Genomic DNA, 14,562 nt, shown 5'->3' with positions numbered 1-14,562 from the left:
GGTTAGAAGTACATTCTTCATCCTGTACTTCCACCAAAAGACCATGTATTTTCTCTGTTTTCATCTAGTTAGCAACAGAACTCTGCCAGTCACATGACCACCAAATAAAAATACTGCCTTTTAAAAACTGAAATCGTGTGCACTGTCATAAATATACATGCTTACTTTTTTTTTGTCTCAATTTTAAGATATTTGACCCACAGCATTTGCACTGCTAGTTTAAACACAAATCAGGATAAGCCACATATCTAAACATAAAGTATTTCTTTTTAAACAAGCAAGCAACTTTATTTTTGACCTGAAAATAATGCAGATCTGAAAAAAACACACAGTTTGTGGCCATCTCTTGTTAGAGCCACTGGGATGGCATTTATCACTTACTTCAGCATTAGCTTATTGCCTGCTTTCTGTTGGTATAAACAGCTTTGTCACATCTGGACAGATGCAAATAAAGATCGAAAAGTCCCAGTTAGAAAAATCCTCTACTGGCATAAGTATTTTTTGCCTAAAAAGTGGTAATGATGCATTGAGGTTGCCTCCAGAACTGGAGTTTAAGACAATGCACTTGAAGGATCTGCACTGACAAAATTCATGTTCTGAGCAGGAGTTTCTATATTAACGATGAAAATAAACCCGAGATACATGAAGAACAGTGTAGAAGATATCATAAACATTTAACAGGGGCAGCAAGACTGAAACACTCAGAAACATATAGGCTGCCCATGTTTTTCCTGTGCTGACTGACAGGGACTCTTGCATCAAAATGTCCCAAGATATCAGCAAACTGCCTATATTTAAAATTAGCTTTTGCACAACAATAGACACCTGGGGTAGTAACTTCCAGCACAGCTTTAGGGGGCAGCTTTCTAATTCAGGTGTCCTGATGTCATCCTACAAAACAGCACTCTCCACCTGTGGGCTCTGTAACTGGTTCAGAAACCCTGAGAAGATGAGTACATGCAAATGGATGGGAAAGGTGCATAGATGCAACAAGAACATAATTGCACTGAGTCCAATGCTTCTTCCTTTCTTCTTTTCTTTCCCTTAAGTCAGAAAACATAGGAGTTTAACTGCATAGTCTTTGTCTAAGGGGACAAAGGAAATGCTATGCTCCTTTTGCCATAATGTTCTGCTACCACGCGTTATGATGACAGTAGTTCAGTCTTCCAGATGATCACTTCACAACCTGGGGGTTGTTGGGAGGTGTGGGGAAGGGATTTCTTGTGAATTACCTCTACTTCTTTGAACTCAGCTGGGAGGAAAAGGAATGGGGAGACGGGAGAATTCAGCAAGTTCTTATTTCTGTTGTAAAACTCAACTGTGCCACAAAGATACTCATCCTTGCTATTGGCTGAATTAAGCTAAGTGTAAGCCCAACTCAAAAAACTGTCCCAAACCATTGTTCCTCCTGAAAACAGAACCAAATCTGTACTGTTGTACAGAAATATTTGAACAACCCAAGCTGGAGCTCTATTTAAAAAAATAGGCTTTCTAATCTCCAGTTCAAAATAACCCCTTGACCACAAGCTGTTACTCCTGTACAGCAATTTCTCAGTCAAGTAAAGAGGATGTTTGCCCTCCAAACCAGAACCACCCAATAGCCACCCCTTACTTGCTCTTTTCCATTTCTTCCTTGCTGCATTCATGTGTGATGCTCAGACTCAAATAATTCTGTCTATATTTCTACAAAGATTTTTTTTTTAATTATCATCTAAACCCAAGACTTTTTAATTCCCTGGGAAGGTAATGTAAGGAAAATCAGTAGAATTACCTTACTTTTATAGCATTTTGCTTGTAACATGTCATTTGTCATAAAAATGTTAGGAAAGCTGTATAAAAGCAGTTATGGTAGGGCTTTTTGCTTCTCAGTTTATACGCACTGGTTCAAACATGCACTTTCTTGGTAACCATTATCAATGAATTAGTGGTAGACTTAAGTCCTACCACACAACTGGCCTCATTTCAAACACATCACCATAATGGATAATCTAGTTATCTCATGAAAGAGGGAGAGGAAAAGAAACAGAACAGCTTTTCCAAGTGTATGTTTGCATCCTTTATGTCAAGGTGAAAGGACAGTCATTTTGACTCTGTACTTGGTGCTGAAGAAGACCTGCAAAAAGGGGAGGTGGGGGATGTCAAGCATCCTGCCAATATCTGCCAGTCCTTGGTTAATTAACTTTTGTGTCCCCGAAACCTCCCTGTGAAGATAAAGTAATGTTTGGACACCAAAGGGAGAGAAAGACAACGCTGACTTCTGTGGCTATGTTGACTCACTACTTAATGTCACGTAAGAAAGGAAAATGTGAGCTTTCTCTTTACAAATATTATTTCCTGGCCTGAAGCCAGTGGCAACCTATTGCATTTCCAGCATCATCTTCTTGAGTCAAATTAGTTCTTTGACCTAAAAAGGCAAAGTGAGCAAGCCCTGTATATTTGCATGAAACTGGAAGAGCAAAAAGATCTAAAATCAACAGCAAGTCTAAAATATTTTTGCTGCTCCAGGAGCCACACACGTTCTCCAAAAGCACCTTTTAACTAGGAAATAAAAGGACACTTTCCATGCATTTGTAAAAAGTATATTTTTTGGTACATCAGTGCACTGTATATCTCCAAATTTGCTTCTATGGAAAAAAAGAAAAACACCATCTTAAATGTAATGGATCGCCTGATAAGAAATCAGATGGTGTTTTTCTTTTTTTTCCATAGAATCAGGTGATAATCAGGTGATCATCAGGTGATCATCACCTTCAAGGTCAAGCATGGGAGTCTAATCAGCTGGCAAGTGTCAGAGTTTCATGTTCACCCCCTTTTTGTAAAAGCATGGAACGACTACCACATAAGCAAGCTGTGTGTGCTAAAACATACAATTGGAGAAACTTGCCATTTTGCCCATTTGAAAAGTTTAGCTATTTCAGTCATAAAAATGTAACCTTGGAAGCAGCAGTTTTCCATAGAAAATAAAATAGTATCAGAGATATGGATGCTAAGAGGTCCTTTCTACAGGGTAGAGATTTTATATACTTAGCTATGTCCAGTCACAGGTTATCTATTCATAACTCGAACACATATATAAGTATGTCTATATATACACAAACACAAAACCCATTTATTCGGTGACTGAAATCCAATGGTTTTGTTCATGATTTATTTGCAAATACTCTTTGCTCTGTCAGAATACGGCTGACATTATATTAATGTGTCATTAAATTTTATTACCTATTCAATATAGCTTTGGCTAATTCACAATGTGAATATTCATTTCTTGTGCTATCAGACTGGCAACTGACACCAGGAGATATTGTCCTCATCATCCAAGAAATCCATCTAACTCATTCACTCACAGAACTCATGAGCTCCACACAAAGTTCTATTTAATGCAGCTGAGGAAAACATTTCCACCATCAATATTTCTCTAGTCTTCACAGACATTGTATAATAATCCATATTATTATACAAATTGCACAATTTATCTTGTTCAGACAAACTCAGTGTATTCAGAAACCACAAAGCTTAAGTACCCAAGCATGTCCATGTACAAGCTAATAGGGTGATGAATGTCACTAAAAGCAAACATTAGTACAGTATTAATAGAAATTGATGTTTCTAAACACAGTACAAAACAACTTGCTCAACAGTAAGGAGAGGAAGAAAAGCTTTCCAGATACAGCAGCTGACAATTTATAAATAATTTTGGGGAGACTGCTGCACTGCAATTCAACCTAAAATGTTTAAATTCCTTACACTTATTCTTCAAAATGGCATATTTTGTACTAAATTAAAAGGAATTTAAAGTACAGATGAATGAATTCCATTACCTCCTAAAGAATCTAATTAAGAATCTCATTCCTCAAACACACCAATCCACAGAATTACATCCTAAAGGCCATATGCCCCATGGGACCATAAAGACAGATTCAGGTCAACTGAAAAACACTGTTCATTCATGTTGATTAGCTATAATGGTTTCACTTAAACACAAACCTAAATATCAATCTTCTCAAATCAGGAGCATAGATAGGCTAGTTTAAGATATTGAATTTTATTTGATGAACTTTTGATTACCATGGACCAGAAGTGCACATTCGTGGCATTATTAAATAACAACTCAAATGAGCCTTGTAGAAATGCTATGCACATTATTTAGTTGGAAGAAGTTATTAAAGATTCTACAAATATGGTATGAGGTCCTCTCAAAATCGTTCCATTCGCATTAAAGAAAAACCACATAATTTCAGTAATAGAGAACTATTTTCTTTCCTTTTGTATCTGCAAAATGGCTGAATGGTACAAAGAAATTGCACTACTATCTATCAAACAGCATTTGACTTTTCCACAAGAATACAGAAGATCACCTAGATACTGAATAACTCTTACAACGAAAAGGACACACTTTCTGGAAATTCTTAAAACTTGTGGACATTCATTAACAGAAATATTTTATTTTTTTTGGTTTTTAAGTCTACTTTCTGTAAGGAGATGTCCATCCCGTATTGCACCACGTTAAACAGCAGAATTGGAACCACTCTTTTTTTTTCAGGAATAGGGCAACATCATGCTAGATAAACTGTTTGCAAGGTGAAGTCCACCCCGCTGCTGGAAATTGCTTATTGAAGAAAAGGTTTGCATTTGTTTCCCTCCTATGACTGAACTATAACATTTTGGGGATTTTAGAAGTGTTGCCATCACCACCTGCCAAACTATTCAAACCCACAGAAGCAAAGCCACAAGTACCCATTCTGTGATTATGAGTAGAATTTGATTTACTTTCATTCACCAAGAAAGCACACTCAGCATTTGATGAAGCTGTGACTTCCTCCTCTCACTCCTATTAATCATCCAGCAACAGGCGAGAGGATGCCAGCCAACTCACTTGGAGCACACCTGTTTTTCCTAAGCAATACGCTTCTGCCTCCAGTCACCGAGGAAAGAAAACAGTCAGAGTGAGCATGGGTCATGCCCTTGGCTCTGTTCCACAACAACCTCGTAACACTTCTGCCACACAACCAGGTCAATTCAGCTGGGAAGACAGCCTTTTAAATTATATGTGCCTTAATCCCTATTATCAATTATTTATGAAATCTGTGAAGCATTTCTTATGCTTTGTGCCTGCATAGAGAAAGGAAATAATAATAAACAGTCCCACAACTCTACAGAATCCAGCAAAAAAGTTGTGATAAAACTTCCAGAATACACCCACATCAGCCTATACAAATACAGAAATCTTCTACTGTCCTTCCCTTGCAAAAATAAATTTTAGAAAACAAAAAAAAAAAAATCACACTCCTCTGAGGTATGTTTGCAGTGACAGATTAATGAATTACCTATCTCCTAGAGAAGAAATAAACATGCAAAATTAATTAAATGTTCGAGGCTTTACAACAATTGGAAAAAGGAAAGCAGCAACCAGAGGAGAAAAAGAAATTAACCTTGTTTGACATCTCATTGACAGAACTTGAAAATGATACATTAAAAATAAGTGTGGCTTTCACAACTTTTATCTACTTCAAACATAAGAATTGCCACAACAGAGCAGAATCATTGAGCCTCTCCTGATGGACAAATTTCCATGTTTCAAGGAAGTACACTGTTATTTTAAGGCAAAGCTCTTTCTAAGTTCTTTACCTAAAAAAAATACCCCTAAAAATATAAGCTCCACCAAATATTTTTTTCTTCTGTTTGATGAGTGTTATCCGAGATAAGTCAGGCTAACTCAACTGTACTAAACCCTTTTGCACTTTCTTACCTCACACTTTTTCCAGCGAGTGTTTTGCTGTATAAAGGCTTGAACCACGTATAGGTTTAAACACATGCCCAAGTGCCAGGTAGAATCCTGGTCTTTGTTTTCTTTCTCCTTCCTCATGCTAGCTGTGGTTCACTTGCACTTTATACTTCCAAGCACAGTGGATTTTCCAGTAGTGATGAACCCACTAAACAAAAGCCCACATACTAAACAGGAAAAACTGGAAAATGCAAGACTCAATTCCCTACAGTTCATGTAATGGGGAAATGGGAGAAGATACATAAAAGCATTTTCATCCTTAAATATGCATTTGGAGAATAGCTCACTCTAACACTTTCTCTCTTATACCTTGTCTCCTACTATTATTTTTTACACTCTCCTCTTATGGACAACACCCATACTCAGCCTAACCCACAAAGCTGATTCTGTTTGGCATTTGGATCTCTAAAAGCAAAAAAAATTGTTTCAGAATACTCCTTTGTTATTCTCACAGGTTTTATATCCATACCTTGCTGCAATCATGATTCTGTAAACTCTACAAAAGACCATAAACTATTTAAAAATAAGTTGATATTTGTATTTTCGTTTATGCAGATTTTTTAATTAAAAACAAACAAACAAACAACCACACACAGCACACACAGCATGTCCACAGTGCTTATTTCACTTGTGAAAGGACAGTAAAAGCTATGTAAGTCAATTATGTTTTATTTTTCAAATGGTAATTTTTTTCAGATCTCCTCTGCATCAACCACACAACGCAACTGTATTGTCCCATGTGCATCCTTCTCATCCCAACTGAACATCCAGCTGGAAAATGCAAGTCTTTATTCTCCTGTTAAAAGAGCCTCAATTAAAAATACAACACTTGCATTTAGTTATGTACCCTGTATAAAGATTTGAAATGGATCAGTTCTACTGTCGCTGCAACAAAGACCATATGTGCCTGATAATTTTTGCTGTCCCAAATGCCCATGCATATTCTGCTGCAGAAAACCTGAAATTTATCTAAGGCTGTATTCATGACCAGGTCTCAGCAGAATCTGCCCTGCTGTTCCATACTAACTGGCAGTCAGGCTCTTTCAATATTGTTGAACAACAACAACAAAGTCTGAATCTCAAAGCCAACACAATCCAGATCAAATTTCCTTAATACCTCATGGGTTCTTATTTTAATTTGCCAGACATATTAATTGGCAGCCACAGTGCAGTAGCATGTTTAATCTATTTTTACAGATTTTAAGATACAGAATATCTTTGACTTACAAATTAGTTGGGGGCTCACAAGTGTCTCTCTCTCCCTGACTTATCCTGACAGCTAATATCAAATGAGGCAGTGAAATGAATTGTATCAAAACCTGGAGGTAATTTTCCAAGGGATATCCCTCAGTTTGAAAACAATACCCGTTCTCCCACACCTACAGCTTACCTAATGTTCTGTGTAAGCAATAAGGCTTATCTCAACTTTTTTCTAGAGGCTTGTTTAGATACTGCGTCAGTGAGACAAGTTATTTGTATTACTTTCTGTTCCTCAGCAAAGTACAGCAAATACAATCCAGGGATAACACACACTGAATTTGAAATCTTTCCTTGTTTGCAAAATAACAAGGAGGAATTTGCAACTTTCTGAAAGTTCACAGAATCACAGAATAGTTGATGTCAGAAGAAACCTCTGGAGGTCATCTGCTCAAGCAATGGCCACCTGCACCAGGCTGCTCAGGACCATGTGCAGACAGCTTTTGAGTATCTCCAAGGATGGAGACTCCACAGCCTCTCTGGGCAAGCTGTGCCAGTGCTGAATCATTTTTACAGTAAAAGCTTTTTTTCCTGATGTTCAGGAAGAACCTTCTGTCTTTCAGATTGTGCCCATTGCCTCTTCTCCTGTCACTGGGGACCACCAAAAAGAGGTTGGCTTAGTCTTCTTTAGATCCATTCTTGAGATAGCTACAGACTTTGCTGAAATCACACCTGAGCCTTCTCTTTGCTCAGCTAAACAGACTCAGCTGTGTCAGCCTTTCATCATAGGAGGAATGCAGCCCAGGATATCATGAGCCTTCTTTGCCACAAGTGCACATTACTGGCTCATGGTCAACTGAGTGATCACCAGGATGCCCATGTCCTTTCCTGCAAAGCTGAAATTTGCTTTTAAAATTATTCAATCAGCTTTCCCAAATAACTCTTGGTTTGTTGAACCATCTGTTGCACATGCTCAGTCTTTAGAACAGAGAAGTGTTGATAGGTTTTCTTATTGCATATACCATTGACTTTTTCCTATGATAGAATAAGAATAATTCTTTGAATCAAATTTCTGTTCTGAATACTTGGATTTATAGCTCTGAAAGTAGTTATTTTCCAACATGCATTTCAAATTAATCTATTGGATAGTCATAAACTTGGAAAAGCTGTCCCTCAGAAGAGTAGCAAAGCAAGAAGAAGAAATGGGTGTCAACAAAAGGTAAAACATGTCTTTTTTGATTGAATAGTAAAAAAACATTTCTGAAGACAAGCTACACTGCTGGAGTTGACATAAGATATTAAGCTGGGTTTTGGTTTTTAGTTTGGTTTCTGGGGGAACCCAAGAACCAGTCCAGGTTAGGGTGGTTTTGCGGTAGGTTAGGTTTGGTTTTTGGGTTTTTTTTGTGTTTGTTTGGTTGGTTTTGGTTTTGTTGTGGTTTTTTGTTTGTTTTTTGGTGTTTTTTTTTTTTGGGCGGGAGGGGTCTACTTTGTTTGTTGCTTATTTTTTTTTAAATTGTGGACACACACAGGTTTTCATAATATGGCATGTTTACATAAAAAAGATGAATTAGAAGATACCAGCATAGGATGGTACAAGTGTTTTTAAGTGTCAGTTCACCACATCTTAAAAAATACATTAGACTCTTGAATAATTTAGCTACTCTCTAGCAACTTAGTACAGTGGAGTTGCTGACAATCAAGATATTGCCAAGGTGGAGGGGGTGTCTCCATCTTCAATGCAGCTGCAGCCAATATCAAGCCACTCCTCTGGGCGACTAGTTCCCTGTTTTGATCACCTCTATCTGGAGATACGGTTTATAGCTGAGTTTGTTCACAGAATGTTTTTCATAAAAAAGATAAACAAGTATAGAGAGCTCTCAACTGCTTCAAGGTATAGAGCCTGGCACTTAACTTCTGACCTGCCTGTTGCTAGGGTTTTGTCTGGCAAGCTGGACTTTTGCCTGAACCTGTTCACCATCACCAGGCATGCCATACTCACTTTACTCAGGTACTGTGGAACTGTGCCTTAGCTGTCATGACCACTGCCTTGTGCCTGCCATGCTGTCACCTGAGCTCCCGTTTCCCAATCCTCCCTGGATTTTACTGCCCTGTCTCCTGGTTGAATGACACAAGGAGTAACAGGAGAGAACTATGGAACTTTGAAAGTATAAAAAAGCCAGGTACTCACACAGTGAAGGAATCAGGGGGAGCTGAGACTCTTCTCAGGTCAGCAGACTGCACTTTATGGATACTACAGACAGCAGGAAATGAGTGGCCAGGAGAAAAACAGCACATAGTGTGGACAGACAAGGAAAAAGACAGGAGAGAGAGAGAGAGAAAGAGTGGAAGAGAGAAAGACATACAACATTTAAACAGAAACAAAAGGAATGTGTCACATAAAAGTTGAATGAAGAGACATGCAGAGCTCCGAGGAAGCCAAGAGCAACAGAAAACATGCAAATGGAGAAAATTCACTGCTACATGGCACACAGAAGCTTTCTAAAGATGTGAGCGAGGAGGTCCAATGGCAAACTAGGCACATGGCTATACAAGGAAGACGAGGAGCCCCAGGATTTGTTCCACAGGCACTAACAAATTTCAAGGCAGCAGACTTTGGAAGCAGGTCCAGAAACACAAAGAAACATCCAAGCCAAGATCTGAATGGATGGAATTGTCTCCAAAGGTTGTCCAATTTTAGTTGACGCAGAAAAAAAAAAAAAAAAAAATACCCTTACTGGAGATTTTGTATCTGCAATGACAAATTGCTGTCTCCATTCTTTTTTCATGTACCTTAGGGAAACCTGCATTTTATATATAGCAGCTCCCAAGACAGACTCTCTTGGTGTTTATACTCAAATGACCCCCTTATTTCTCTCAATTGTATGGAATATATTTTTTCTATGAGCTGTTCCCTCTGCTTTCTCTGCCATTATGCAGGACATTCTTCCTTAACCCAAACTAAAAGCCAGTGAAAGCAAAATACCATCTTTTGAGGTTCAGAAAATGATCATTAACTGAAACTTACTGAGCAGCACACTAAACTGTAGTTTCTAATTTAAAAAAATAACTCATGGAAAATTGAACCACAGCTTCTCTTCTTGTTCAACATACATTTTGCTTATAGCTCACAAGAACCACATTCTTAGCTTGATCACAGAAAACTAAGTTATATGTTGTCTCTTTCACATGTTATCATGATCAATAACAGAGAAGAATGAGAACTTAGCCAGCAAGTCTTTTTGGTGAAGGAGAATAAGAACATCATTCACTTTTTTGCAGAAAAACAGTTTGCTGATCTGGGCGTAGCAAAATTTTCCTTTTGCTGGTACAAACAGAAAAGACATATGAGAAGAAAATAAACCCACTTTTTTCTCCCCACAACCTCACTATCTGCCTTGTTTCAACCCTAAACAAGTATGAATAGCATCACCTTATACTGTTTATTCCTTGTCCCTAAAAAGTTGATTCTGGCTTATTGCCAGAAACACTTATTGCATTGTTACTCATCTCCATTGTAGAGTAATGCATCGTAGGATAAGGAAGAGATTATGCCTGCCTTTTTGATTTGGACAGCCTCCATTAAAAATAAATTAGAAGCAGCACTCTAACTGTATTCACCAAGTAACGACTTTCCTCCACTATGCTTCAATTCAAAATTTTAAAGTTATTAGAAGCGTACAAACCATGAACAGGTCATCTTCACCTACTCAGGAGTACTTACATAATCTGTATGTCACATCACAACAGCTTAATATTCCGAAAGGAAATATTAAAAAAAAAAAAAAAAGAATGCTCGATGAACAGTAAGACAGATTACTAGTTGCAGCAACTAGCCCATTAATAATTTGGGACAATTAGTATACTGAGAAATCTATTTTTAAGCAATTCAGAAAAGATGAAATAACTGAATAAAATATTAATTTCCAGTAATTCACCCAGCTATGACAAAATACAACACATTATATTTACTTGTTACCTAATAGCTTCAATGAAGCTTTTCATGCTGCTGCTATCAAAGGGAAGGGAGGCTTCTTCAGTTCAAGTAATCTCACAGAAACACTAGATTTTTGTCCTTTAACTCAGTGCAATGGCCACCATTTTTTTTAAAGACTAGAAAATAGTAAGACCTTTGATACTGTCAAAAGTGCTGCTGAATATTCCCCATACCTTTAAAAAGGCAAATTATTTAATTACAGATAAAACAAGGATCCTCAGCATATTGAAGCCTCTACCTTGAAGTTCTGTATAAAAACATGAGGCTGTCTCTGTGTAATTAGGAGATGTTGGAAGCACAATAGCAGGAAAATGGAAGGAAAACCAGGTCAAAGAAGGTCAGATCCCCTTTTCTCATATGCAAGTGTCCTCTAAGAGCATCTACAGATTTTGAAGGAGAACAGTTGCAATCAGGAAGATGGGCAACTCTTGCAGTCAGAAAAGAATCATGTTTCTAAAGCCCTCCTGCACAAAATATCTGTTCTTCTCACTCAGCTACATTACATATGGGCTCTTCAATTTTAAAATAGTATTATTCCCTGGAAACTCAAGCGCATCTGCAAAGCAAACAACAAAGTCACTATCCTCTCTAAACGCCCTCTCCTTAAAACCTCCAGAAGAAAAGAGAACAGAGTAAGAAAAAAAACACAGTGTAAGCCTTCCTCAAATTAAATTTTTTTCTACCTATGACACTGCACTAGCTAAAACTCCAAAGATTGTTTCTACTGCTCTCCTTATCTAGCAATAATACCAAAGCAGACAATTTTTTAATCCCTTTCCTGGCAAGGAGCTCAAGAACCACTGTCTAACAATTAGTGGGCTAGGTCAAGACTCACTTACTTATCTCACACATCTAACATATCAATGACAGCCATAAAAGAACAATCTATTGCATTCAACCACATGTAAGGCTTTCTTGGAGATTTCAATGGAACAGGGAGATATATTCCAGATTTGTTTAGCTACATTTTTAAACTTTATATTTAATTGCATTTTTTCTCTCATCTGAAATATTGCACATCAGCATCACATTCAATGAACTTCTTCCAAAACTTCATAGAGTTTAACCTTTACCATGTCATTTACTTTTTATCATGCCAGGAGATTCAACTCCTCTCTCTCATTCTCCTTCAATACTTAAGACTAAAGTACATACACACACAGATATCTAGGTATAGATGTAGTTTTAAATGTATACACACACCATTTCTGATACATGAAGCTGAGAATAGAGTCTCAGTTTCATTTGTATTTTCCCAAGACACAGGTATGTAGGCAAACATCTCAGCCAAATCAAAGGACTGACAGCAATGTAGTCTACTATAGCACATTGAAATCAAGCTAAACCATGAACAACATCATCTTGAAAAGTGGTGTATGTTATGAATCCGTATTTCTCTACCACAGTTTAAATTCGGATCTCAAAATCCAAGCCTAACCATGCTAATTATCAGGTTGAAATATCAGGATTTTTTGTGTCACATTCGCGTTAGCCTCCATCAGTGTAGAAACAGATGCCCTAGGATTGGTCTCAGCTTTATTCTAGCTTTCTCAAATGATTGAGTTGTGGTTGGATGAAGTTTGGCATTGCTGCCCACAGGCAAGTGTCTGCTAACCTTCATTGCTCAAGAAAGAAGAGTCTATCGTATGTATTTTCCAGGTAAATTGGAACTGCGCATTACAGATATAGGTTTCTACTGAAACTTAAAGCATTAACCTCAGTAAGAGAACACAGTGCTAAATTGAACAGGAAGATGTTGAAAGTAACCATGGAGGCTTTGATTACCTGGAAAGATTGTTAACCAGTGGATTACAAGAAATATAAAGGTCTGGAGTCAAGGTTTGAAGCAAAGCAATATCTTCCACTAGATAATACAGTTGAAAGACACAGACAATCTTTAAGATACCTGATGAGAAGCATACCTGAGACTTTGTCTGTTTTTTCCAGTTATATGAGCTAACCTAATGAAAAATATTACATCTCTTCATAAACCTTTCTTCACCATTACAGCTACAACAGCAAAATCCCCACCTGCCTCCCCAAAAAAGTGAAATTCACAGTGCATAGATGTTTGAGTGAAATGTGGATTCTTGATAACTTTAGCTTAGTACCTTTGTAAAAGGGGCAGACTGCTTTGCTTCCTTTCAGATCACTTGATGAAAAACAGCACAGGCACTTACTATACATCACTCATGTTAGAAACAATGAAGGCCTTCTATTTGAGAAGGTTAATAATAAGGCTCTAAAAAATAACCTAAATTATTTTATTACGCACTTTCACAGATGAAAATTTGAAATTTATTTCTCATTTGGGTTTCTGTATTGGAGCAGGATTCCCCACAAAGTGAAAACAGCCCTTTCTGAACCTCAGGTTCTTCTCTATAAACAGTTCCAGGCAGCATGCTCCCACAACAGAGACTACAAGATGTCCTGAGTAATTCTTGATTATGGCAATTTGTCACAGAATCTCCAATGAAGCTTAAAAAGCAGATCAATAAAGAAAATTAATCAAAAGAACTCCAAAGGCAAACAGCACACATATGCAGAACTGTCAGAAGCCAAGAGGCACACCGCTGAGCCTGCACAAACCTCTCTAAATAAATAACTGAAAGATACAACACCTTTCTAAAAGCAAGACAAAAGGTAACCAAGAAGATAAAAGAAAAATCAGGTAAGCATTTACAATACAGTGGAAAGGGAGTTCAGAAGGTGTGATTTTTTTTTTTTTTTTTTTTTGTAAATTATCTGCAAGTCCAGTACATGCAAAAACCTGTGACTGAATATGCTGTCCCAAACAGACCTCCCGCCACTAGGACATGCAACATATCCAACTCACTCATTCAACAAAGGCATGGATGTTCTCCTCTTGCTCTTCTGCACCATGTTGGCTTGATTCCTTAAGGAGATTCGAATGAGTGAAGGAGCCAATCGACATGGTTCACCATCCACTTGCATGGGAATAGACTTGTATGTTAAAAGTGTCACCTCACGGCACTGATGCAACCTTTCTCCATGACCACCAACCTGCAGAGCAGCCTGGAGAGGATGAAAAAAAACCCATCACCACCACATCTCAGAACAGATAGTTAAGGCAGTTAAATTCAAAACGCAGTATTGCTGACAGTAACCATTACACAGCGTGTCATGTGTAAGGCATTCTGAAAAGTCACAGTGAATGTATTTTCAGTTCAAAATTGCAAAGCAGAACTTAGAATTTCACAAGGAAAAATGGTGGTCAACAACCAGGTATCTAACCATACATACGGCACATCTCATTACCTTGGTATATATCAAGCATATTACACACAGATACAAATATGTATACACACATATGTGCATGCAGAAATGAATACCTGTGTTTATTCTTTCAATTTGGTTTGGTTTTACACCAGCAGTAATGCTACTAATTACTTGCTTTTAAAAAAACTCTAATTGGGTACATCTGTGAGACAGAAAAATTATTTCCACTTCCTGAACAGAATACAGTCCTTAATGTGAACCAGATAAATCCAAAATCCTTATTATGAAAGTTTACACAGCAGCTCAACCTTGAGACTAGACAGAATGAAAAGAGCAAGTGGAAGGACCT

At 37.6% G+C, this 14,562-nt stretch overlaps 1 protein-coding gene across 9 annotated transcripts in view; it reads right to left on the bottom strand.

Annotated features, from left to right (window-relative positions):
- The window catches only part of DGKI (diacylglycerol kinase iota), a 214,940-nt gene that overhangs the window by 72,334 nt on the left and 128,044 nt on the right, over positions 1–14,562 (bottom strand). For all 9 annotated transcript variants that reach the window (XM_065839772.2, XM_065839756.2, XM_071798478.1 and 6 more), the window contains one exon: positions 13,810–14,009. In XM_065839772.2, coding sequence (XP_065695844.1) covers positions 13,810–14,009 — 200 coding nt within the window. The remainder of the gene's footprint in view (positions 1–13,809; positions 14,010–14,562) is intronic.

Source organism: Patagioenas fasciata, chromosome 1 (genome assembly GCF_037038585.1).
Source record: "Patagioenas fasciata isolate bPatFas1 chromosome 1, bPatFas1.hap1, whole genome shotgun sequence".
Classification (NCBI taxonomy): domain Eukaryota; kingdom Metazoa; phylum Chordata; class Aves; order Columbiformes; family Columbidae; genus Patagioenas; species Patagioenas fasciata.
The sequence above is the reverse complement of the archived record's forward strand: the minus strand, read 5'-3'. Positions and strand labels throughout refer to the sequence as shown.